The sequence below is a fragment of the Maniola jurtina genome, chromosome 19 (genome assembly GCF_905333055.1).
Source record: "Maniola jurtina chromosome 19, ilManJurt1.1, whole genome shotgun sequence".
In the NCBI taxonomy this organism is placed as follows: domain Eukaryota; kingdom Metazoa; phylum Arthropoda; class Insecta; order Lepidoptera; family Nymphalidae; genus Maniola; species Maniola jurtina.
The window spans coordinates 6,300,287-6,326,879 of record NC_060047.1 but is presented as its reverse complement, the minus strand read 5'-3'; the positions used below and the strand labels follow the sequence as shown (position 1 = coordinate 6,326,879).

The 26,593-nt window shown below is 37.2% G+C and overlaps 2 protein-coding genes across 7 annotated transcripts in view; one reads left to right on the top strand and one right to left on the bottom strand.

Moving 5' to 3' along the window:
- LOC123875131 (steroid hormone receptor ERR1) overlaps nucleotides 1-20,087 on the bottom strand; it is a 37,409-nt gene extending 17,322 nt beyond the window's left edge. Inside the window, exons 1-2 of one of the 4 annotated variants that reach the window (XM_045920808.1) lie at nucleotides 19,708-20,087; nucleotides 18,718-18,832 (exon numbers count right to left, since the gene is read on the bottom strand). Coding sequence is in view for 2 of the 4 variants with exons in the window: in XM_045920805.1 (XP_045776761.1) it covers nucleotides 7,711-7,782 (72 nt within the window). In the remaining 2 variants the exon portion in view is untranslated. Of the gene's footprint in view, nucleotides 1-7,710; nucleotides 7,961-14,699; nucleotides 15,227-18,717; nucleotides 18,833-19,707 lie in introns of those variants that run through there. The other 3 variants (XM_045920807.1, XM_045920806.1, XM_045920805.1) reach the window with 3 other exon arrangements.
- An 879-nt stretch (nucleotides 20,088-20,966) lies between these two features.
- Nucleotides 20,967-25,806, top strand: LOC123875149 (transmembrane emp24 domain-containing protein bai). Of its 3 annotated transcripts, XR_006798081.1 has the most exons (7): nucleotides 20,967-21,298; nucleotides 22,294-22,414; nucleotides 22,748-22,818; nucleotides 23,387-23,392; nucleotides 24,184-24,310; nucleotides 25,121-25,307; nucleotides 25,339-25,806. XR_006798081.1 is itself a non-coding variant. In XM_045920831.1 (6 exons), the coding sequence occupies exons 1-6, from the start codon at nucleotides 21,122-21,124 to the stop codon at nucleotides 25,240-25,242; spliced, it is 624 nt and encodes a 207-aa protein (XP_045776787.1). In that variant the 5' UTR covers nucleotides 20,967-21,121; the 3' UTR covers nucleotides 25,243-25,806. The 3 variants fall into 3 exon arrangements, 2 of the variants coding, with proteins under 2 accessions (XP_045776787.1, XP_045776788.1); XM_045920831.1 differs by having other exon boundaries at nucleotides 25,121-25,806; XM_045920832.1 differs by lacking the exon at nucleotides 23,387-23,392 and having other exon boundaries at nucleotides 20,968-21,298; nucleotides 25,121-25,806.
- Nucleotides 25,807-26,593: the final 787 nt, after the last annotated feature.

The window sequence follows — 26,593 nt, the reverse complement described above, 5'->3', positions numbered from 1 at the left end:
TTTGTTATCGATAAACTCTGAAACTACTGAACTACTTGTACTAAAGACATAATCATCAACATCAACCGACAGACGTCCACAGTGAACATAGGTCTTTAATAGGGTCTTCCACATGCTACGGGTTTGCGCCGCCTGAATCTTTGCGCTTGCGCTTGACGACAATCATGCTTTAAAGAAAGCAATGATGAGGTCCAAGTTGGAGCACGCTTACCTAGAAGATGCCTATTCACTCTTGGCTTGCAGGTATCTAAGGTATATATGGCAGGAAACACGGCCGCCGAAATGGCGTTCCAACCTTTAGGCTCTCCCCATTGCCCGCAGCATGAATCTGAGCTTTCTTATGAGACCCATGGTTATATTATGTACATATAATATCTCATAAGAAAGCTCTAACACACAATCCAGCTAAGTAAGTCCAATTTCGAAAAAAGCTAGCTAGCCGACAAATCTAACTCAGGCAGCCTTCGGGAACCTTCGAGATGTCTCTGTCCAAAATTCCTCAATGCTTGAAGAACAGTCTTTGAATAGTGCATATTGTCAGTGATGAAATATGGATCCGAAATATAGGTCTTTTTTTTGTACACAGGAAATGCCTGACGCATACCCCTCCGTCATGTGGGGCTTGCACCAAACTTGCACTACTACGAAATCCATTTCGGAACACGGCACCCGGAACGAGGCGCGCTATCTCCTAACATAGGTATAATACCTATTTAGAACACTTACTATCTGTCATCATAATCTATGACAACCTCCGAGTATTTACCTGGTAAAACCGTAACTTTAGAATAAAATTTAGTATATAAGCAGGCTTCATTTAGAAATGAAAAAATCCCTATTTTATTTTTCAACGATTATAAACACAACTTTCATTCAAAAATAATAAGCTTAAATTCATTTTAAATAATATTTTGCGACGAAATGACGCGCGCAGTCCTTCCGCCATGACAGTCCAGTGGACACTGAATTCCATAGAGCGCCTGCAAGAAAATAAATAGCACAGGAAGTTTTTTGGTTAGTTTTAGATTATTTAAGAAACGAAAAACATTTAGTATAAAACTAACAGTTAAAATTGATTGCTAAACCTAAACATATCATTTTCTGGAGGTTGGCTTCAAAGTATCAAGATGTTAAAGAAAACTTTTACAGAACAAGTTGCGAACAGCAATGTTTTCAACTTGGTTTTTTTTTTTATTGGGATAATGTATACTAAATAAAAAGAGGCCCTTATAATCTTCACAAACTGAAGTTTTTAATTGCATGTATTTAATAGCTGTTAATGCTTTAGAAAAATAAACAATTTACTTCAAAGTACAGCATTTTTGCGATTTGTCAAATAGCAATTACCTTAACCAATTTTTTTAGATACTATACAAAGAAATAACTAGGTACAACTACTGAACTACATATGAGAATACCTGAAAGAAAATCGTCGTAATGGTAACAATTGACACATACGTTACAAGAAAGGTGGATTGCATACTGCAATAGATATAGCCGAGCCATACGCGGTGAATTTGTAATGCTTATTTTAAGCCAGTATGTAAACTTGCGTGGTGACGATACGAACAGACTGATATACGAGTTTGACTGTCTAATCAGTTTTGACGTAAGCATAACAGAGGAATAGGGAATAAAAAATCAGCGCGACATCGTATTGTTTATAAAAACGAGACCTACCTCAACACAAAGTTTAGTTAGATCAGTAGGTAGGTATTCTGTATTTTTCCATGCGTTATCTTTATCGTTTATTTGATAACGACAATTCCGCGTGTCCATTCGTCAACTTGATTGTTGCTAACCAGTCAACGAGACTATGACAACAGACAATACATAATAGATATCTGCTAAATTCGTGATGCGGATTCATTTGTTCTAATTTTTACCCCCAACCTAAAAAGAGGGATGTTATAAGTTTGACGTGTGTATCTGCATGTATCTGTCTGTGGCATCGTAGCTCCTAAACCAGGGGTTCCCAACCTTTTTTTGTCTACTGCCCACTTTAAGAATAAATTATTTTTTAACGCCCCCCTTTTTAAACATACTTAAAAACCGCTAAGTACTTATAACTGATTATTGAAACGCAAATTTATAGTATTCGGACAGAGTATCTTTTATTGAAAATAAAACAAACATAATCAATCTCTATAATATAAAAATGAATCGCAAAATGTGTTGGTAAGCGCATAACTCAACAACGCCTGGACCAATTTGGCCAAATCTTTTTTTTAAATGTTCGTTGAAGTTCAAGGATGGTTTTTACGGCGAGAAAAATTAGAATTATTGCTGGAAAACCCCTAAAAATAGCCCTTTTCTTTTTCCCATACAAATGATTTCTAACTAAAACGTAGTCAATTTGAGCTTTATTGCTATGGAATAAAGTTCATATTAAATTATCCTGGATTAGCACATAGGCTACTTTTTATCCCGGAAAACCAAAGAGTTTCCACGGGATTTCGAAAAACCTAAATCCACGCGGACGAAGTCGCGGGCGTCAGCTAGTTGTTATATAAAAACTAATGTGAAGGTTGAATCTGATGCTGTTCAATAAGTTTGTTGATATCAGGTTCCAATTTACTCAAAAACAGCCGCAAGTCGCCACGTTCGGTAACACGCAAACGATTTCTCTTTTTAGTAAGCAGCGTTGCCACAGCACTAAATCCACGTTCACACAAATATGACGATGGGAATGCTATCAAAAATCGTTGAACAATTGACCACAATCCAGGGTACAATTGCGGGATCGGTGTTTGTAGCCATAATTCTTGATATCCATTTTTGAACTTGTGATGACTTTGAACCATTGATGAAATTATAAATCGACCCCAAAGCCCTACACAATGCCCCCTTTTTTTTCTGGGTCACTTACCGCCCCCCTTTAGGCCTGCAGCGCCCACAAGGGGGCGTTATCGCCCACGTTGGGAAAGACTGTCCTAAACGAATGAACCGATTTTAATTTAGTTTTTTTTTGTTTGAAAGGTGACTTGATCGAGAGTGTTCTTAGCTATCATCCAAGAAAATCGGTTCAGATTTTCATGGATGATTCAGTTCAAATTTTTTCTAGTTACTGTAACCTTCACTTGTCGGGGGTATTATAAATTTTTAATTTACACTTGTTATACACCTGGATAACGTACTAACGTTACTTTATTATCTTTAGATGTATATGGTATTACCAGCTACTATTACAGACGTAAAAGACAAAATAGTAAATACAACTTACATGTAGGTACTAACCACATTAGTTCTACTCTAAAAGTGCACACGCACTTGAACTGAACTGCAGCGGAACTGCGTGTCCCCGCACGATATTCTCTCCAGCCGCGCCGCGCGGCAGTGACGTACGCGCGTCGCGGCTGGCGAGAATATCGTGCGGGGCGCTGACGCGACGCGCAGTTCCGCTGCAGTTCAGTTAGAGTGCGTGGGCACCTTAAAGGTACTAAGTCCATACCATCGTAGAGCGTTTTGGAATTGTACCTATAGAGTGCCTAGGAATATTATACAATGCACAGGAAATGTAAGAAATATAAAATAATCAACGATAGATTGCATATTTTATACTTTGCTAAAACAAGCCCGGTATTTCATGGAATGACTAGGTATTCTATAGAATGACTGAATTGTATACATTTCCGGTAACAATTTACCTAATAATCACAAAGAAGACTTATGCATCGTCCGAAAGAGGTAAAAACTTTAAATAGGTACCTCGAACAGTTTTTTTTTTGTCAGTGTATTTTTATTAACAATTTTAATTTAATTAACAAAGTCCCAATTTATAAAGGTTAGTCCATACTTCCATACTTACTAATATTATAAATGCGAAAGTGTGTCTGTCTGTCTATCTGTCTGTCTTTCTGCTACCTTTTCACGGCCCAGCAGTTTAACCGATTCTGACGAAATTTGGTACAGGCTACTTTTTAGCCCGGAAAATCAAAGAGTTCCCACGGGATTCCTAAAAACCCATCCGCTTAACCGATTTGTATGAAAGGTACCGAGGTAGCTTGCGTCCCTGTTATTGACATAGGCAACTTTTTATCCCGGAAAATGAAACAGTTCCCAAGGGATCTTTAAAAACCTAAATCCACGCGAACGAAGTCGCGGGCATCCTCTAGTAATTCATAAAATTGATTCAGTTTATTCCTTTTGATCACAGTAGACAAACTTGGTTAGTCAGTGTTGTATCTGACCTTGTCAAAACAATTTTTTCAAGCCCCTGCACACGAGTATTTCCCTCAGCGCACTCGAAGGCCGAGATAAAAAATTGGGCAGTTATCTACTCGTATATATTATAACATGCAATATTTGCGTGTGGTCTGCTGTCCAAGGCCGGCACATTAGCTATTCGCCGCCGGTCGCCATCGATGACTTCACTGCCACATTTTTATCAAAGCGCAATGTTTGAACCAGTTGAACAATCTTCTTTGTTTGATAATATAAATAATGAAAATATGTAACACTAATTGGAATACAGACTATTTCAGTGTTTTTCTGATACTGATAACGACTAGAATGGACAACAAACGAAAAGTTAAATTTTAATGTAGGTTAGGTAAGTTCATGTACAGTGTTAGGTTAGGTCCTATATAATAAGTTACACAGCAAAACATTGATTAAGTAGGTATTATTATGTCACCTACACGTGGCATTTTAAAAGATAAGGTACCTAATTCCTGTTTTTTAAATACCAAACATTTATTAACGTTCCAATTTACATGAATATTTAAAAAAAAATATAAGCCTTTTATTAGTTACCTGCCTATATCTAAACCTAAATGTGCATATTTTCGACAATTATAGACAACAGCTGCTGTTAAATCGCATTTAAATTTTAAAAAACTAGGCATAATAGTAGGTAATGATGCTAGTCCAAAGTAAGGAATCTAATATATACTTATTATTGTTTTCATAGGTATAGAATATCTATTATCTACAACTCAAATACTTAACTCAAATTATTGTATTATAATAAAAATGTACTAAGCAACTATAAGTTCCTTTAACAATTTATCAAAGTTTAGCCGCAGGCTAGGGCATGATTAATGTCAGAAACATCATATTATAAAACATGATTGCAGCCTTAGTTAACGCGCTGGCTAGACGTTCAACATATTACATAGCTCTAGGTATGGGTAGGTCAGGTTCGCACGCCTACGAAAAGCTTTGGCCCAGGCAAATTCGGCGGCGGCTGTGAGGTAAAAATAAATAGGGGGGATATGACAAGCTGGTTTAGAAGTGGGGGTGAGGTGGGGGTGCGCGGAGGGGGGTGCGTCTAGACTGCGGCCTTGACCGCGCCTGTTTCCGCGCGATCGAGGTCGACTCGACCGACAGCCTACAGACCGACTGCGGAGTGGTGCGGAGCAATGCGGAGCTCAAAAACGGTACACGGCAATTTAAACGTACCATGGGGCTACGTCATTGTTTATTGCCATTTTTGATGGCTAAGCGTAGGTTAAGTTACACTCATCTAAACATTTACGATACGTATAGGTCTGTACTGATTAAGAGAATAGGTGTAGGTACTTTTGCCTCTCTAGATAGGATCTCTATGGTTTAACTTTATATAACTGAGGAACATTATTATAATTCAGAAGGCATCTGGCGAACCGAAATGAAAATCTAATGAATTAGTCACGAACAAAATTTAAGCAGTAAGGGGCGATAAAAATTAGCTAGAACAAGGCGGCCGGTAAGGCGCGCGGCGGCGTCGCGCTCGGTCTGTGAACTCTAGCGATTCGACATTGCGTCGACATTGAGTCGAACTAAATAATGCAGATAGCGGAGGGTTAACGACCGACAGCACCCAATATCACAACGCGGACGATCGCAACACTCACAAACACCTGCCGATGTAGCGTGACGCACATTATATAATGCTGGGGCGACCTACCCTAATACCTCAAGCGTCTTCAACTCGCCATACCGACAATTAACATACTCAACAAGACGTGCGTGACACACGAATTTCTGGACCATTTCTACAAATAACATTTTGGACGTTTAAATTCAAATCGCCCTTTTGCCAACGGATTCCAATAGATTCCTATTATTTCAAAACTGCGAATGCAAGACACCCATTAACTATAGGTAGGTACCTACTTACCTAATTATAATCAAACTAAATGTTTAAAACCTAAACCAAACCTAAAAATCCAGAACTAACATACTTAATGAGACCTTACTTTTGATACCAAAGTCCAATCTCAAAACATTCCAACTTGTTTCCTTGACGTACCTATTTGTTTGTCATATCCGCCATATTGGATTTGTTAAGCTAGCTGTCATATAACACATGGAACGATAGGAAGGCAATGATGAAGGAAAAGATGAAAGCATAACCTCATCTGCCAATTGCTAAGCACAACTCTGCCATGGTCGGGTAAAAGGGAGGGAGAATCAAAGACGCCGCATACCTACTTGCTAATCGGAAATGGTTCGATGGCGGTTGATTCACGGAGACTTGCTGGGAGAAGGAGGGGGAGGGCGGTAGCTCACCGGGTGACATTGCGCGGCCGTCGACACCACGACCTACGCCACGACTCGCGACGCGCGTGCCGTGGTTACCTACGCCGTACTCCCCTACAAACACTTAGGTCCTAGATCATTTTTTTCCGCCACAACTGTAATGAGGTTATCATAATATTAAACATAGTCGAATTGCAAAATTTAGATTAACGCTCGGTAATCTTATTTGGCAGGAATAAAAGGCAATAGAACAGAAAAACTTTCGTGATACTTTTATGATAGTTCTAGGTCCAGAACTTGTGCAATTCGTTTTGCTTTCAATGACGGTAAAAGTAACCGAAACCGTAAAGAGAGTTTAACCGCCTGTCATGCAACTGGATATAAGTAACAAATATTTTCTGAATCTTCGCCTCAACTGTTGAACTCGTTGAAATCGTTTGAACACCAAAATCACCATGTGCTAAGCATAAGTTAGCAAAATAATTTTGAATCTACTTAGTAATAACTAACAAATATCGGTAAATATTGTTATAATGGTACCTAGTAATCTGAATAGATACCTACATACCTAATACATCGTACCTATTTTAGAAACAATCTGTTCATTTACGATTTGAGCGCTACGATGCCATAAACAGACAAAGCGGTCACACTTTCAACGCCTGTCTTTGCACTGTAGGGCCATAAACCATAGGAATCTACCTAAGTAGAAAAAGCTTATTTCAAAAAGACAATATCCTGCAGGTCGTTGCCACCAGGCACCAATTAATATTGGTTTTGTACCTTTTGTATGAAACCATAACCTGTTAATAAACATAAATGACACGTTTGTCATATTCAGGCAGAATGTTCTTTTTAGGCGTACCTACCAGCTTATGCTGCAGCGCATTTTACTTCTTAGACCTCGGATTTGACTTTCGTCTACGACGTAGCGTCGTTCGGATACCTACCTACCAACAACCTTTGAGCAACCTACCTATTAATAGTTTGTAGTCTTTGCGTTCCTAAGATTTCGTAATTAGTAAAGGTAGTTCTGCTTTTATACCTACCTACCTATACCTATTAGGTATGTACATAGGTATTATAGTCAAAAGCCGAACAGCTCTACACCTAATTTTGCTTAGAAAATTCTAGTAGACTTAGTACTTACTCTACCAGTCGCTCTCATTAGTCTCAGAATCGCCATAAAGGACGTTTTTCTGGCAATTCAAAATACATAGGTAGGTACGTCAATATTTTACTCACATATTTCGTTGTAATCAAATCCATTTTATTAGGATAAGGTGAAAATTTCCAAGCAGCTTCTACCGTACACATTTTTAAGTTTACTATTTCACTCTGACCCAATTTTGTACTGCAACGCGGTACGCTTCTTCCATGAAGGAAATTATCGATCCAACTTTTACTTAGAGGTGGATTTTGAAATTCTCATAACAGTCAATAGTTGGCCAAATCTACGGACTAACAACAAAGTGAAACCGCGCATGATAACTGAGGCGACAGTTACGCACCGTTCACGCAATGCGTACACTATGAACGGGCTCGCCCCACCAGCGCACGCGCCGCCCCGCATATCGCCACGTGCTCTTCTTCATTCAGATTGGTCCCTTCAACTGCGTATGATCACGCTTGTAGCGAATGAACGCCCTACGGCTGCAGTACCTTTGTAACTGGCAACGAATAAACGTGGCACATAAATTTTCCTGAAGCCACGCCAAGTCTTTACTTCATGTTGGTTGGTTGGTTGAACGTTTATCGTCTCGGTTATAAATTAGATACATATGTTATATAATTGTGGTTTATTGATTGCTTTTAAGGATTGTTTATATATTTTAAGAATTTAATTCATGAAAACTGAAATGATTTTCCTAACACGTATAGTAGCAACTGATAAGAGAACTCCAAAGATATCTAAATACCTATTACAATAAAGGATCACAAAATTAGCCTAAAATTAAACTACACATTCATTATTCAAAGTCTTTATAAATCGATTTCAGATTTAATAGCCTGTTGCGTTTTCGAAACCACCGAAGGTCAACCTGCATTTTAGGACAACCTATAGAAACTAGCGAGCATGCTTAAGTAGGAACTGTACGTACCAGAACTACCTACATCATACGTTTTTAATTTTTTTGCCTGTCTTTCTGTCAGTCTGTCTGTTTGAACGGGCTAATCTTCGGAACGGCTGAACCTATGTATTTTGACGGGACTTTCACACCTAGAGGATTAACCAAGGAGTCACATAGGCTACTTTTTAACAGACTTTCAAAAAGGTGTTGTGTTTTTCCATACCCACGTAGAAAAGTTTGGATTCCAACCCCTCAATCCTGATGCTGCAGGGGACCTGACCACCAAAACTCATGGGATTTAAAAATTGTCGATTATAAATTGATATTTCAGGTACCAACTGTTGGACTCGAGGAACCAACTCCTCAATCCTGATGTTGTAAGGAATTGCTGTTAAATCGTGGTGATCCCACGGGTTTATAAAGAATCGTCCATTTACCTAAATGTTTTTACGAAAGGTACAGAGATACTTTGCATCCCGGGGATGGGTTACTTTTTGTCCTGAAAAAAGTTTTTAAAGTTCCCGATGGAGAATTTTAAAAACCTCAATCTACGCGGGCGAAGCCGCGGGCATCATCTAGGAACTGTTACCATTTCTGGGATAAAAAGTTGCCTATGTCAATTCCCGGACGCAAACTACCTCTGTACCAAATTGCATATAAACCGGATGAGCCTTTAAGAATCCCGTGGGAACTCTTTGAACTTCCGGGATAAAAAATAGCCTATGGCCGTCCCCGGGATGTACCTAAGCTAACTCTGTAACAAATCTCATCAAAATCGGTTAAACTGTTGGACCGTGAAAAGCTCAGACAAACACACTTTAGCATTTATAATATTAGTATGGATATGGATGGATATTGTAAGTAATAAGAAAAAAAATTAAAACATACACCGGCAATTCATAAACCGGTGCCTATTGTATTAGAGGCTAAGGTAAAGGTAAAGAGGGGGTGGTTGGTAACGCAATGGACCCTATTTTTTTGGCGCGAGGTTCCTGATCAATAGAAGGTAGAACCACTGATGTATAGGTTGTGTTAGGGCAGGCACGCAGCGGCGTCGGCGCGTCGGCCCGCCGCCAGTCTCGCTACGCTTTTTTGGCTATATAGGGTTGCCGATTACTAACTTATTTATGAGTCAATTAATATTATGAACTAAGTTTTCTTTCGCTATCAAAATATGTGGGTATATGCAAAATAGTAGGTAACTAGATCTAGGTATTAATGACAATTCAAAAGCGTCAAAATCTTGCTGAATATCTATTTCTATTTGTTTAGGTAGGTGTGTGTCCCGTATTTTTTTCGGAAAAGTAGATCCACTTTTCATAAAGATTTATCTTATTGATAAATAGTAGGTATAATATTTTTTAGAAATAAAGTTTGTAGATGCATAATTACTTAAAATTAAATATCTTAGTAAATAAATTAAATATTTTTTATAGCTTAAATAACAAATTTTATTAACTAGGTAGGTACCACAAAATGGCCTTTTTAATAAGTCCAATAAGTCGATGATGTTTTAGAACAAGAATGATTAAATGAGAATCATTAATTATTATAAGATGTCTGTATTTTAAACAACTCAGCCCTACGTCAAAATAATTGTGTGGGAGAGGCCATTCGTGGAATAGCTTTTTAAAAATGTGTGCGTGTGATGTGTGTACACAGTAGATATAGCTGTGTGCGCCGCCGGTTCATTGTCAAGGCCAACTGCCAAATCTCCCGCTTGAGCCCCTTCCCCCCACACTTCTACTCCCTCTTGTCAATTATACGATTTCAACGAAGCCAGCGAATTGTCGACTACATATTTCTATAACAGCAGTGAAGCCTTCTTTAAAACTAACCGAGAGTAAAGCGGCAAGTCCTATATCATAATGTGGTACAGAATTAGTTTGTATTTTTGCAATCGCTGCTTGATATTTGGTACCTACGCGTAATAGGCAGTGATGGCTGTCGACGCGATAATAGCGACTTTTCTATTTTTTAGGGCTATGTACCCGTAGGGTGCCAACGGGACGCTATTACTTAAGGACTCCGCTGTCCATCCGTCCGTTCGTCCGTCCGTCTGTCTGTCAGGGGGCTGTATCCCGTGAACCGTAATAGGTAGAGAGTTGAAATTTTTGTGTATTTCTATTGTCGCTATAACAACAAATAATAAAAATTTCGAAATGGCTGCCATAAAATTAAAAAAAAATTAAAAGTTATTTCTTGTACGGTGGTACGGAATCCTTCGTGTGTGAGTCCGACTCGCACTCGATCGATTTTTTATGGTTCGTAACCTTTGATGCAATTTAATTATCTAGTCTACAGGAACTGTACAAAAACTAGACAGAATAATTATGGGTGCAAAATTAATAACTTAGAATAGCTATAGTAAAAAACACTGTCTATAAGTAATGTAACTACCTAACACAAATATGATAAAATAAATATCGTAGGCATATGTACCTATCTAACAATGATCTACGCGTATAAGAAAATTTTCAGTGTAAGTAAATACTTTGCAGAAAAGACGCAATAAATAGACAATAGTAATTAGTAAATCAAAGCAACAATGTTGAGCATATACCTACGTAGAAGGACATAACAGATGATAAAAGAGTTCAAGTGTCACGCATTTCATACAAATTGCTAAACTATACTCTGTATTAATTGAGGAGCTGCTGAACAAAACGGTGTGGTTACACTTCTGATCAAAATTCTTATTTCTTTAATCCGGACGTTTTTGATCCGCTGAATACAAATCGAAACTTATTTTTAAGCAAAACGGCCTAAAAATATGCTGAAATTGAGTCCAAAGTTTGTGATGATCAAAACGGCTCTTTATTGCTCGTTTTAGCTTAGCTATTAGCTTCTTAATAAGTGCGTTGAATTAATAATTGAATTAATTATAATTAATTAGCGCATTCTAATAGCTAAGTAGTCGCGGAAGTAGTTAATTTACTACATTCAGCTAATAATTTATCCATATCAGTATAGTCTCAACTGTCCGTGACCTAAGATTTGTGGCCTTGTGACCTTATGATACAAATGTATTAACTGTGCGCATTGCATGATGAACACAATAACAATCCTGAACCAAGATTTTGATAAAAAATATGATTAACGGTGACCATAGATATACAAAATCATGCGATTTTTAAAAACTTTCTATTTTAAGAGGAATAATGTGCTTTTGGGAGTTTATTCAAAATTCCTCATGAAATAGAAACACGGTTGGATATGATTTCCTTGATTTTTTAAGGAAACTTTATTTATTTTATTTTTACTTAGGTATGTGAATATTTTTTTAAATTTCCAAAAATACTATGTTTCTAAATGTTTTTTGTTTACTAATATATAGTTTATTTTTACACCGATAACAACAATTTGCATGGCGGCTAACATTGATTTATTGCCATCTCCCTCTCGGCACACGACTTTTATTTGATTCTGGCCTCTTAAGTAGGTAGATATAGTTTTAAAAAATCTTGGATGAGAAATGTGCCAAACCAAAAAACATAATTCGCTTGTATCTAGGCAAATTTCTTAAACTAAATGTAAGCCTAAAAATAGTTATTTTCCTTAGGGAAGTACCTGTTAATTTAGTTCAGAGATTTCTGCACAGCTGAATAAGCACTTCCAACCGAAGTCCGATCATACACTACCTAACGTCTTTCGAAGTTCGTAGACGTAGGGCTACGAATGTTTACGTAACGAGCGATGAAGAACTGACGCTACAGCCTACAACCTCTGTTTATTTTCGCAAAGTACAAGGCAATATTAAAATGTTAAATGTATTTTTATGTTATGCTAAGTTCAAATAGCAGAAACTGATAAAATATACTGCACAAAAATTACCTATGTTGATATTGTTAGGTAATACTCGTTCAGACTGGTTGATTTTAAGAGACTGTCAAGCCCGTAAATATGCACCAAATATTCCGGTATGTAAATACCAATGCTAGAGGAATGTACCTAGAGCCAAACTTTTGTCTGACACAGGTCTGACATCAGGGCATGGCTACAGAAAGTGTCAGAATGAGGTTCACATAACCTTGTGCAATTTAACCCCATCTAAAACACAAGTTTGTGCGTCAAAAATTCCCCTTTCACCTCACCTCTTCTTTTTGCAGAACACTTCCCTCACCCCTTGCAATATCAGTGGGATTCTTGGTATTCACATTTCAAACAAAGTCTAGTTATAGGATCCCTTGGAAGGTAAAGCTAAATTAGCCTTCAAAAAGCTTAAGGCGCTTAACGTAAAGCAGTAGGAGCGAGCTTCCCAGGATGGTGAATGAATATCCGTTAATTACCTAGCAAATAAAATAAATATAGGTACCAAACACATTATCAATGCACTTTTTCGAACGAAAGATAAAAAAGATGCAGTCGAGGCCGATTCATTATCGTACGAATTATGTACACAAGATTAGATAGATAAACAAATTGTACATAAGGAATTGAACTTTTATCAATGCAAAACAAATTTTTATATCAATTATTGAGCTGGAGAAAAATACAGATCTGATCCTGATGAACTAAGCTAAGATTGAGAGGTGTAGGTAGGTGTAGAGGATTCTTTGGTTTTACTTAGGTGACTTAAAAGTTAAAACGTGACAGATTTATGTCAGAATATGTCCTCGTTTTATCTTTTAGTAAAATCTGAGCAAAGTAAAAGTACGCTCTATAACTCAGTCTAAAATGGAACGCGCATGCCTCGTAATAGACATAAGTAACATAACCCTAATTGGATTCTACACACGTCATCGTCGCAGTTTGATAAATTCTTCATTACCGCTGAAAAGTCTTCCCGAATCGCCTAACTCTGGACTCTAGCTAGAGACCACAACGTTGCTTTCGATGGTCAAAACATTTGCATTTAGTAGGTAGGTACGTCACCCAGGTCATGTATCATATTATAACTGCTGTGAGTAGGTATCTCTAGAGTGTTTAACGAATTTAACTTACAAATTTTTTTCACACCTATTGATACAAATTGAAATTACCCACTTAATCATGATGACATAATCATGGTCGTTAGAAGATGAAATACCAATTAGATTCTTAGGAAATAATTTGAAAGGTTACAAAAACATTATATTTAGCTTCATTTGAATTAAAATACCTATGTATTTGAATAATTTCATGAAAGTGCCTATAACATCAAAAGCTTCTCACTCAGTTCTCATAGTCGTCGACGTTCGACAAAAATCGAATACATAATAATGTGGCCTTGAATGCATACATGCACAATCGACAATTCATAAGAGAAACTTAACAAGTTGAACGACTGTTAGAACAAAGAAAAAATGAGACAGGGAATTATATCGAGTAGTAATAATACGAATAAATCCTTGAGAAGTCTAAACACCATCATAGAGCCGCATGGAATAGGTGCGGCGAAAAAGCCGTTATATTATAGGCTTAGCGCTAGAAACAGACATGGCTGGCGGACGATCGATCACGGCGCGTTGGGGCAGGTCCGGTACGCGCTTTGCGTTTCGCACGTGTAGCACCGGTGTTTGAGAAAATAGCGGTTATATTCTCTGCGATGCCTACAACAATCCAGCAACTGAGAAAACTGATCATATCGTTCTGATAAATATACAAGACATTTAAATTAATTGATTAACCAACTTATTTCCCACTATACTGTCATATAAAAAACGAAAGCATTCTAAAAGAATATGCAGGCCCAGAGAATAGATCTTTTCAAAGGACTTCCGCGCCGATGTTGCGAGGCAGAATACCGATCAGGGTCTGAAGGTAATTTTTGGACAAACGGATCGGTCAATTGTTAACCACTTGCGAATACTTATTCATTGCAATACGCAACTTCAGATAAGAATTTATTGATGTATTAAGAAATATGTTATATACACATACAATATGACACACATTCATGTAAAAAAATCATTGTGATGCCGAATAAATATTTTGAGATTACCGAAATTATGTTTAGTAGATATATCTTAATAGTATTAGGAATTAAGTATTTACAGGAGTTTCAATTCGTTTTCATAAAATAATGCCTGCAATGTGAAATATTAGTAGGTACATAAAAACAGATTTGCTGAATGTGAGTTGATAAAGTGTTAGGATAGGTCATGGTCTTGCAAACGTAATTGAATGATGAAAAGTATACTTTTACGCCTAGTTTCAAAATCGAATTGAAAGTTTACGCACCATTTCCATATCCATCTCCATCGTCCAGTCCATGTCGGCTCAGTGTATCAAGTTAGCTGATATTTGGGTGGTCTCACGTTAGAGTACTGCGCGTCGCGACGTTCGACACACGAGTGCAGCGTCGGCTATAGTGTCGTATGTTGCACCGAAAATTCGTTCCCGCGTGCCCTCCCCGCACCCGTCACCTCTTCTCGCAAATTTTTCGAATCACACAACGCCATCTATGGACGATCGGAAGCCCCCTCCCCCTTAGCGTGGCCTTGAACTTGACAACACATCGCGAGCGACCCAGTTTTGCGGCGAGTCCCCGCCCCCGCGCGCACTCGCGCACTGTCACGGCCGCGACAGCTGAATGGAACCGAGTGCAACATAAAGAATATTTTCGCGCAACTCCCGCTGCAACTCTCGTTTTCATTGTATAATATTACATCACGCACTTGCGCACGAATTTACAACGCCTGATTAACATTCCAAGTGTTACCCAGCGCTACCTTTAAATGTTTGCCCGATGTTCAACTTTTAGACTGAGCAAATCTACACTTCATGTGAAACGTTATAAAATGAAACAATGCCAAAAGGATTTGAATTCAATGTAATGCGATTAAATAAATTATGGATGCAACACCACCAACATAATATTGTGACAATCCATTATTATTGACCTAATCAAAATTCTAAAAGGAATTGTTAGGTAATTGATGTCAAAAGCATTAATGGTCCCGAACTCAAAAACTCTGAAAAATCCTGTACTAGCGGCCCGTCCCCACTTCACCTTATATATACAAGTTTACCTATAGCGTATACCTTATATCTAATCAAGTATACATAGGTATAGTCAAGACTTCTCATCGTCAACTCCTCAGTGCCTGAAAACGAAAGTCTTTAACCAATGTGTCCTTCCCGTCCTCACCTATGGTGCTGAAACGTGGACACTGACAAACGGCATTGGTCCAATTTGGTGGTCTAGTTCTGGTGTTATCCACTACTGCCTCTCAGCATCTGGTGCCGCAGTAACTGCTGACCTTTAATGTCAAGAATTACAAAATAGGTAATAATGAAGCGACTGGTAAATTGCTCTTCGCCATTGGTTCTAACAAACCCAACGTCCGATGCAGCAAAACGTTTATACAGGATGGTCCGTAGAAGATAAGTCTTAGAAGTAATTGTTAATAGTATTTAGATATAGCTTTAAGTGTTAGAATAAGATAGTATGGACCTACCAGAGCCACATGGTCGCACTAGTGACCCAGCTCTTTAAATGAGAAAAAAAATCGATTTTATTCTATAGTAGGTAGTAGGTACCCATAAAACCACCCATGCAAAGTCGGGGCGAGTCATTGAATAGTGTTACAAGTATTGATATGGATTCATCCATACTTCCAACAACAATAACCTCGAGCGCATGAGCGTACCTACCTATTTTATGGTGCGGTGTTCTACTTCTAGGGCGTAGAGCGCTACTTCGTGATCGCGTTATCGAAAATTGCATTTTTAATATTATACTTACATACTGATTTCTTATCGTTATAATAAGCTTGCATATTTGATGGATTTTTCACGCTTCTTTAAAGTGATTGTGTTAAATCATAAATGTAAACTTAAAATAATAGCGCGTATTTGAAAGTAGAGTGTAAAAATCTACTTATACGTAAATGAAAAGAGGAAACTCAAACATCTTTTTTTTTATCTCCTTCCAATTCAATACATTTAGAATACCACTTTTCCAACTTTCTAATTCCTTCCACAAAAAATTCTCAAGACTCATGTAAGTCAGCCTAATGCAGGCTTGTCATTGCTTTAAACAAAACCAGTTTTAAACTGTTTTATTTTCAAGCCTAGCCTTATGTCATCATCGTCTTTTATCCAATGAATAATTTTATGTTATTTTTAACCCCCGACCCAAAAAGAGGGGTGTTATATGTTTGACGTGTGTATCTGTCTGTGGCACCGTAGCTATTAAACTAATGAAGCGATTTTAATTTAGATTTTTCTGTCTGAAAGGTGGCTTGATCGAGAGTGTTCTTAGCTACAATTCAAGAAAATCGGTTCAGCCGTTTGAAAGTTATCAGCTCTTTTCTAGTTACTGTAACCTTCACTTGTCGGGGGTGCTATAAATTTTTAATTTACACTTGTAGTTTTGAGAATAAGTGAAAATCACTAGGGGCCAAGTCCGGAGAGTATGGTGGGTGGTTAAGGATATCGAAGCCAGCACTGTGGATTGCCTTGAACGCAACTTCTAATCGATGGACAATGGCGCTATCGTAAAGAAACAACACGTCTAACAGTTTCCGATAAAATCTGCATAATAGGATCCAGTAATCCTCATATAATTAACAAAAAGAATTCCTTCACTATCCCAGAACACTAGACCATAATTTTGAAAACTAAAATTATAAAGCCGGCTCTACACTCGCACGTGAAGTCGCGCCGTTATTTTACGCCGTGAATGTATGCCGCGATCCACGCGTGAACTGTGTCCCTCCACACTCGCAAGTCTTGTTCGTAATGTTGACGATGCGTTCACGTTCGCGCCGTAAACCCTTTGTCGCGGACCAAAAACCGACACTGATTGGGGAAAGGCGCGAAGCGCGAACGCGAAGGCGTGAACATCTACACTCGTGATTCGCAGTTGTCGCGGGCTTTCGCGGTCGTTCGCGCCGCGAGTGTAGAGCCCACATAAGAATGTAACTGATTATAAGAACTTTTTGATTCAGTTAACAAATGTTTGGTATTTTTGTTAATAGGTACGCCAAAGGAGCGTAGTTCGCGAGGAAAATAAATACTTATTTTAATCCCGTTATATCCATAGGACGCCACTTTACGATGTCACGGTTGTTAAAGTTTTCGCTAGTTGGGTATAACATATTACCGTAGTTTAACTGTCCAAATGTGGGTCAGTAACTTTTTGCTCTTTATTAAGTTTTATTTTTGTTAAAACTGGCAAAAGTTACTACGACAAAATCTTGAAATATTTCTATATATCTGAGTATATGACTTTAGTTTGTAGGACTCTTACTCGATTCAGGTTCGCACATGGTGAGGTAACAAATCACAATCGTAAAAGCTCACGTGCGAAGCTGGGCAGATGCTATAGACTTTTGAATGTGTTATATATTTAAAGATACCTTCCAGAAATGTTCTAAATGAAAGTGAAAGCCACGTGAAATTTCATTAGTAAATTATAAATGTATATACCTATTATACAAACACGGTTTGCGACTAATATTTAAATTTTGAGAGAGACGGGGCCATTGCGCAGCACGTCTTCAAACGTCACATGGTCAAATCAAACGTACCTATGCTAATTGCTAATGAAAGTGTTCATGTAGAAGTGTATTTACAAGTATTTTGTTTGACATCAAGGTGGTACGCGCAGCAGAGAACGCGACTGCCACCGGCGCGGTACCGCAGCTACCATCGTCACGTGCTCCGTGATTGAAGGGTTACGCGCGTGTCATTAGTTTCACAGTAAACAAGTAAAAATTATCTGCTAGTCAATGAAATCGTACTCCATTGCAAAAACACGTCTGCGTGTTGTTCGTTGTGAGATGTTCGAAGACTGCAATAAGTGGCAGCTGCGAAATCCGCCGCAGCGAAACGCACCACCACTCGCCACACCATGCCCCGCATCTTCATAAATCTTTGTACTCGCAACCTAGCGGACAACGCCACAGGCCGCGCTCACCGTTTCACTTGGCGTTTCTCCGTAAATAAACAGAGGAAACGCGCAACGCCCCGCGTGACGCAACACTAGACGCGCTGCGCAACCCTCTCGTCTGTCTGAACGAGCCCTTTTTCTTCCTAAGTACTATATTCCTTTAGTTAAGACATAGCTTACTAGCTAAGAGCTAATTACTAGCTTAGAGTTAGCTTGCTTTTGCCCCTGGCAATTGCATTTGCTTTACTCCTGGATAAAGTAGCTTTCTTGTTTAGTAGTTTGATTTAGTAACTGTTTTTTGCCCCACTGTGACGGGTGACCAAAATAAAAATAAAATAGTTGTTGTTCTCTTGTACTTACCTTATCCCAATATTAACAATTTTCACTAGGAATTAATGCACAGATTATTTTGTCCCTTTCTTCCTTCAAGATATTCATAGTTAGCATAATGGGACTGCACACACTCACAATGCACCTGAAATATAAAACAAATAAGTATACAATATTGCTAAAAATATAACTGCATCAGCTGGAAAATTATGATCTAATAAATATATAAAAGGAAAAGCTGACTGACTGAGGGAGTGATCTATCAACGCACAGCTCAAACTAGTTATAATAATATAGACATTCGCTAAGAAAGGATTTTCGATAATTGAACCCCGTAAGGGGGTAAAATGGGGGTTTGAAATTTGGTAGTCCACGGGCACTAAGTTGGGGCTATGAAATATAGAAATAAAGTGGACTTCGGCTATAACTACAATAAAGGGATCACCACAATTCTGTCACTATATTGGAAAGTTGCTTGCATAGAAAGCAAGAAAGAAAACAATATTTATTGCCACATAATACAGCTGCGGAATGCATTATTTTGGCTGACACATTTGGCTATGTTTTACAGACTTAAGAATAACATGGGTACCTATTTTTTCATTTTTTCTTAAATAAAAATAGTGAGTGGACTCAGTCACAACATCTGCATGAGATTTCCAGCAACTTGTTACAAAATATGATTCATTAGAACTAGTTGCTACACCCAAAATCAGCATTACAAAGTTGCAAAGTCAATTTATTATTTTCCTTTAAAAGTTTTAAATTCAAGGGTGTGAAACATCGCTACAACCAAACACATGTTATAATTAAGGCAATAATAAATGTAATCTACTTTGTTTAAAAAAAAATTATGAAATGGTATTCTTAGTAAAGTACTACTGGTGTTCAAGAACAAACTATTGATAATTGAATGTTGTAAGTTTTATTTAATTTGATACTCTAAGCGTAATAGACACGATTCTAAGCAATACCCCTTGAACTTAGTCTAAATCTGGTCCATTCTCAGTGAAAACTTACCTTGTCCCTCAGGGTTATTAAACTTATTATGTAAACACAAATATTTCACAACAGGATTTATAAAAACCACTTACTGCTAAGCTCTTAGTAGTTTTATATCCATAAAATTGAAAATAACACAAATATTCCTGATTTTTCAACTATTTCTTGGGAAAATAAATTTTATTATCTGTCAAATTCCCTAAAATGATTCGAGAATTTACTATTTATTTTGTCATACAATTTAGTTAATTTTTAATACAAAAAATGTTTACGTGCAATTACATATCAAGAATATGCAAAAAGCGAAATAACATATAGGAACTTGTAACAATTTCTTTTGAAAACTTGTTTTTTCAAAATAAACACAAGGCAAGGTTAGTAAAATTACATTTGACGTTTGACATTACTCCCACAGATAAGTCAAATATCAATGGCACAGATAGCAGAATACTATTCAATATTCAATGTACTCTTTTTTTTTTTTTTTAAATCTGGCTTTACTCTGATTAGCCAATGTCAAGTTTGTGATATTTTCAAGTTACTGAATTTATACAAGTATGGACTCCGTCTGCGCCGGCGCCCGCCGACATACGCGCGGCGCCCCTTTAGAGCGCTTCCCAGTCAGTTCCACCACCAAAAAACACCAACTAACACAAAAACCAGCCACTCTAACAAAAAAAAACACTCCAAACAAGCACAGCACGCGCGCCAGCAAACGCCATCACAGACGAAGTCTCAATGTACTCTATCATCTGTGGTTTTTTGATGCACTGAGTGCACTCCGTGCATCTTCCCCCTTTGATCTTTGAGTGCATCTCTGGACAAACACGGAACCATTGACTTGATCGGAACAATGAAACACATCGTGTCTTTCATAGTTATAAAGTATAATAACTATAGCGCATCTCTGGGAGCACCCCATGAGCACCAGGAGCACTCTGGTGTGGAGGCGCCAGTGGAGCGCGATAGGGGAGGGGAGCTATGGTGCAGAATATGTCAGTTGTCACGACGGATAACATTCTTAAATGTGTCAAACATTGTGAGGCGATGCGTGTGACAGCTCAATAGAGGACTAACTATGTTATTTGTGTAATTTTTCACACATCTATTAAAATCGATACGGCATATCCATCTTTATATTCGGTGATTTTTCCACCATATTATTTTTGCGTTGCAGCAGCGTTGTACGAAAACGGATTTGCCACATAGGTACCTACATATTATCTGGCAACGCTGGCTCCGATTATATTACTCTATCTATGCTCCAACCATAGTGTATTATCTATGGGTCCGACGACGTTTCTCTTTTTTTGGGCCAACTCATCGGTCTTTTTGACACAGAATTATCAAGCAAATATGTTTGTTTTCACATTGAGAAAGTTATGAATTGGGAATTATTTATTGAAGAATATTAGACAATAACATTTTCGAAATGGAGGTGCACTATCTCGTATTATTTTTGAGTATTTTATGGCACGGATGCGACGCCTTAACGTGGAGCCTCGCACCGAATACACAGAAGTGTTTGAAAGAGGAATTGCACGCCAATGTGCTCGTCGCGGGAGAATATTCAGTAACAGAAGTAGGAGGACAAAGAATCGACTATATTGTAAGTTATAAATATGACATCGACCCTTTTAGATTTCCCATTGTTTTTCATTATCAAAAATCTTAGGTTGTTTCTAATTCAATGCTTCAGCTGCAGGCGGGAACATTAGGTAGCTGCTTGGTTAAATCCTAGCATATGCATGATGGGCCTATGTAAACGTTGCTAGTTCCCAGTTGTTTAAAGTATACGAGTTACAAAGTTACAGTTAAAGAGATACAAAGTTTGTATTTTAGTAAGGTACAGGTACAGGATTTTACTAATTGTTGAATCATTTGGTAGGTACTTGCACAGGAATCTTACAAATTTCTTTAATAACCTTAACATAAGAAAACATTAATTCAAGCAAGTCTTGTGTTTTATACTATAAGAGACAACACTGAAAGAAATGCACATACTTCTTACTTAGCTGATTCAGTGACTCTGAAGATGATTTTAGTCTACACTGCTTTAGACCACTTGGCACTTCCAACTCTCCATTTTGTATCCAGCAATACATAGGGCTGTCAAACAGCATGTTTTCTTATTGGGCATCCTCACCCATTGTTTCTTAAGTGCTTGTGTGCTTCACTCCCAGTGTTTCTTTCTCAAGCATAAGGAAATTTATTAGATGTAATAATACCAGTCTAGATTATGCTTTTTTATAGACCAACCAGATGACACCCTCAACTTTGCCTGCATGGATTTAGGTTATTAAAAACCCTGTGGGAGCTCTTTGATCTTCAGAGATAAAACATTGCCATCCCATTATTGATGCAGTATGTGAACTGCAGGGTTTCAGAAATAATGTACTTCTTTCTTTCTTCTTCTCTCTGGGCAGGTTTCTGCATTTAAACGTTTCATCTGTAATGTGTGCATTGCCCCTTCCCACCTGAGTCTTCACTCTAACCATCCAAGCTTCAGAAGCAGAATAGACTGCCTAGATTGCCGAGAGCCTCCTGGAGTGAGGATATGTGTATAATATGCTTCATGTTATTATTCAGTAAAATTTGTTCCAGGTGCGTGATTCAAAGGGTCATATCCTGGCCACCAAAGATCATGTCACAAAAGGAAAGTTCACATTCGTCACTGAGACATATGACACATTTGAAGTTTGCTTCATATCAAAAGTACCGCCAGGTGAGTCAAAAAATCTGACATTGAAGTTGTGCAAGTCAGAGTCGCATATCAGTTCTGTACAGTTTCTTACCACTCAACATGAAGTTACACTTTTTAATTATTGTGAAAATTTCAACAGCAAACTTATTATTGTTCACAAGATACAACCCACTAACAGAGAGATGGATGAACGGTGGGGAGCATAGTTATAGAGCCCTGTTTTGCCCTTTTGGGTACAGGGAACACACACACAAGCACACACACGCACACACATGACTATGACAGCTGCGTCTTATTAACCAGTAGGCTATCACCACTGGGTATAATAATAATTATATTAAACCTATATTTCAGAACATAGAGGAGTAGCACAAGATGTAACTTTAGATATCAAAGTAGGCATTGAAGCAAAAAACTATGAGGGAGTAAGTATATTCTTTTCCTACTTATAAAACATTTTTATTTTTTATTTCATATAAAGACTAGTATTAATAACTTAATAGCTCTGTATCTATTTATTTTATACATACATTGAAAGAAGTCTCAAAATATGTCTTTTGACCTAATTGATAAGACTAGAAACATACTTATAGCTTACCAGAGCAGAACACGTGCACTTACACGGTGCTTTTAAAAGCAAAATTTGTATAATTTTGTTTAGCATATACAATATTATGTTAAACATGTTGTGAGTCAGGGTTATTTGTCAGGGTCACATGTAATTTGTATGTTTCCAGTCTAGGGCTTAAAAACTGTGGGGGTAAGTCCACACAGCGAAATTTCATTGCACGATTTTTCCCAGCAGAATTCTGATGTGGACATTTCCATGTCACTTAATTCCATGAGAAAAATCGTATAGTGAAATTTTGCAGTGAGGGCTGACCCTTAAATGCTTTTTTTTTTAAAGGATATAATATGTAATTCGATTTTTTTATTCATACATATTATTTATTTTTTATCGGTCAATCTTCTATGAAAATCTGCATCTTCTAGAAATGGGTAATTTGTGTGGACTTTAATGGTTTTTCCTGACCTTACTAAAATTAATAATTAATAATAAATAATATAACTCTTGGAAAGTGCTTGACACTAACTGTATTTTGTTTAACACACATTATTTGACCATATTATCACTATAATAAAAACAAAATGTACATATTATAATTTTGCATGATATAAAATAATATAATTTAGAATAAATAAAGAGGAACATAATAGTTATGATTTCATATGAGTTATAGCAAAATTCTTCAAAATAAGAGCAAAAACTTGCCCTGAATTTTTCTTCCATATCTTGTCTACACAGATATGGTGTATCCTCCTGTCTATTGTATTTTTATCATGATTTTATTCCATAACTTTTTTGATACATAAGTTTAAAAATATTTAAATAGTTAAAACTTTTATGAAAGAAATCATCACACTAATATTCATGTCCACTGATTAAGTATTATTAGAAGAGATAAGTAGTTAACTTATATGCTGCTTAAATTTTCTATCTTCATCAATGATACTTGCCACACATAGCCAAAAGCTAATCTTATAATCTTTTTTTTTTTTTTTCTCTCTGGCTTTACAAAGATTAGCCAATGTCAAGTTTGTAGTAATTTGTAACAATTAAACTATACAAGTATGGACCCCGTCTGTGCCGGTGCTCGCCGACATATGCACGACACCCCCTTAGAGCGCTTTCCAGTCAGTTTTAACAAAAAAAACACACCAAAAAGGCAGAGCACGCCCGCCAGCTAACACAGCCGAAGTCCTCTTATAATCTTAATCTTCTCATACAGATTGCTGAAGCTGCAAAATTAAAGCCCATGGAAATGGAGCTTAAGAGATTAGAAGATTTATCAGAGGCTATCGTGCAGGACTTCACCTCCATGAGGAAGAGGGAAGAAGAGATGAGGGACACTAATGGTAAGTCTTTTGTACTTGTTCATGTAAAAAAGTGAGGTAATAGCGTCGACTCTAATGTTTTTCTTTCAAACGAAATTTAGAGTATCTGCATCTTTTCATTTTTTATATTGCTTAAAAAAGGACGGAAAATTAATTTTAAATTTTAGTGCATCTTACAAATTTAAACAATAGACTCACAACTGGCACCTAAAGTCATGAGGTTTGATTAGGTTGTTAAATTAGGTTTGTCTGTCCTTTTCTTTTTACATTAGTAAGAAAAAGATGCAAATACTCGTACTCTAAATTTTAGTTAGCCTGGGAATCAGTACCAGTATCCCATTGCCACTAAGTGGTTTATGTGCAGCCACACTAGTAATTTGTATGTACTTTCACTTCTGCTCTGGGAAATACGAGTTCACCTTTTATGGGACCCATATACCTATGATGCCTGTGACTTTAACGGTACGGTTTTTTTTTAATCTCGCGCGAATATTTTCCAGGGCAAAAAGTAGCCTGTTCTTCATCTAAATACCAATCTGTACCAAATTTTATCAAAATTGGTGAAATGGTTAAGCCCTGAAAAACTAGACGACCTCTCTGGCGCACTGGTCTTTTAAGTGGGAAATCTCGGATTCGATTTCCGACAGGGACAGTTTCGGAATTTATAATTTCTAGAATTATTGTCACTGGTCTAGTCTGGTGGGTAATAATAAAATTTTTAAAATGGTCGGCTTGAAAAGTGTTCTCGTAAGATGATGCGGAACCCTTTTGTGTACGAATCTGGCTCACACTTGAACAGTTTTTAAAAAAATGGTTTATTTCTTGTTACAGAGTCAACCAACAACAGAGTTTTATTCTTCAGCGTGTTCTCCATGATCTGCCTGCTAGGGTTGGCGACGTGGCAAGTGTTGTACCTGCGCAGATACTTCAAAGCCAAAAAACTCATTGAATAACATATTTTTTTACTTTCGATATAGTCACACTGGGCTAGAGATTATTTTTCAATGAACTATTATTCTGTTATAAGTATAAACATTAAAATATTATTGTGTTAGTTATAAATCGTAATATAGCAACTTTCAACTGAGCACAATATTATAAATAGTAATCTTGGTATTCGTATCGAATATACTGATAATAATTAATATTGTCATTTCATGAAATCGTCTTTATCAACCATAGAGTAATGCTGATCGCACATTACCGTCGTATTTTTCTGTACTGAATATGTGAATTATTGCAGCCACATTATTGTGTTGTAACTTGTAACACTATTTGGCTCGATCATCCACTGATAAACAACTTAACAGACTACAGCTGTAGACATAATATTATTATTCAGCTTGAATTGCTGGGTACAGAAATTTGAGATTTTGCATGTAGGCTGGATAATAATAATTTCTTCATTAAAATAAAAACCCAAAAAGTTACAAAATATAAGTAAACTCAACACTGAAGGTTGTAGGCAATTTTTTTTATTTGCACTGTGCCGAGATCCAGTGTGCTGAATAAAGACTTCAGAAAGGATTTCGAGAAATTCCGACGGGATCTTTAAAACTCAGGTTAAATGTATAGTCTTCATATATAATGAAAATATGATTCCTATTGCTTCGTGTTACGACAAACCACAACACAGCACTATGTGTGCAGCTTAAGAAATGCAGCTGACCTTTAATATTTATTTCACACAAATATTTTATTTACCTATGAATTTTGTTAGTCCAGTTAACATGAATTTTACATCACAATTAACCTAGTGTGATTATATCATTGTTCTTAGATCTCGTGGCAATGTCACGTTGTATTTGTATTAAATAAAACTTTCATTTACTTAACCCTTAATAAGGCGCGAGCCTGTGTAATAGTAAACTTTAAATTAGAAGCGTGTTTAGGGTAATTTAATGCTGGAGAATCCAAAAAATACATTTAAAAGTAGTGGGAGAGGGGGGAAATACCTTTTTTTGCAGTGGGAAAATGATTCCCTTTGCCCGATTATGCTTGTCATAAGTGTAAGAAAGTGGGAATATAATTCCCTTTGCCTGTTAAGGTTATTTGTTTTTATAATAGTTTTTATTACTATTCAAATATAGCGCTGGCTGCTGACTTTGCTTCCGATATTTATTATTGCAAAAAAAAATTAAAGGTATTCCTACTACTCGTACATAATATTATAAATGCAAAGGGTTGGCTATTGAAATGTGCCGCCCTGATAGATTAAAGATGAGTTTACACGGGCCGGGCGTCTTAAAGGGTATTTGATGTCTCCGAAACAATTTTTTTGTCGGACGCGCGGTTTTTTAACTA

Excerpts from the sequence above, each read along its gene's own strand:
- LOC123875149 (XM_045920831.1), top strand. The coding sequence starts at position 21,122 with ATGGAGGTGCACTATCTCGTATTATTTTTGAGTATTTTATGGCACGGA. Across the intron at positions 21,299-22,293 it reads GACAAAGAATCGACTATATT|GTGCGTGATTCAAAGGGTCA; the intron begins GTAAGTTATAAA and ends AATTTGTTCCAG. Across the intron at positions 24,311-25,120 it reads AGAGATGAGGGACACTAATG|AGTCAACCAACAACAGAGTT; the intron begins GTAAGTCTTTTG and ends TTCTTGTTACAG.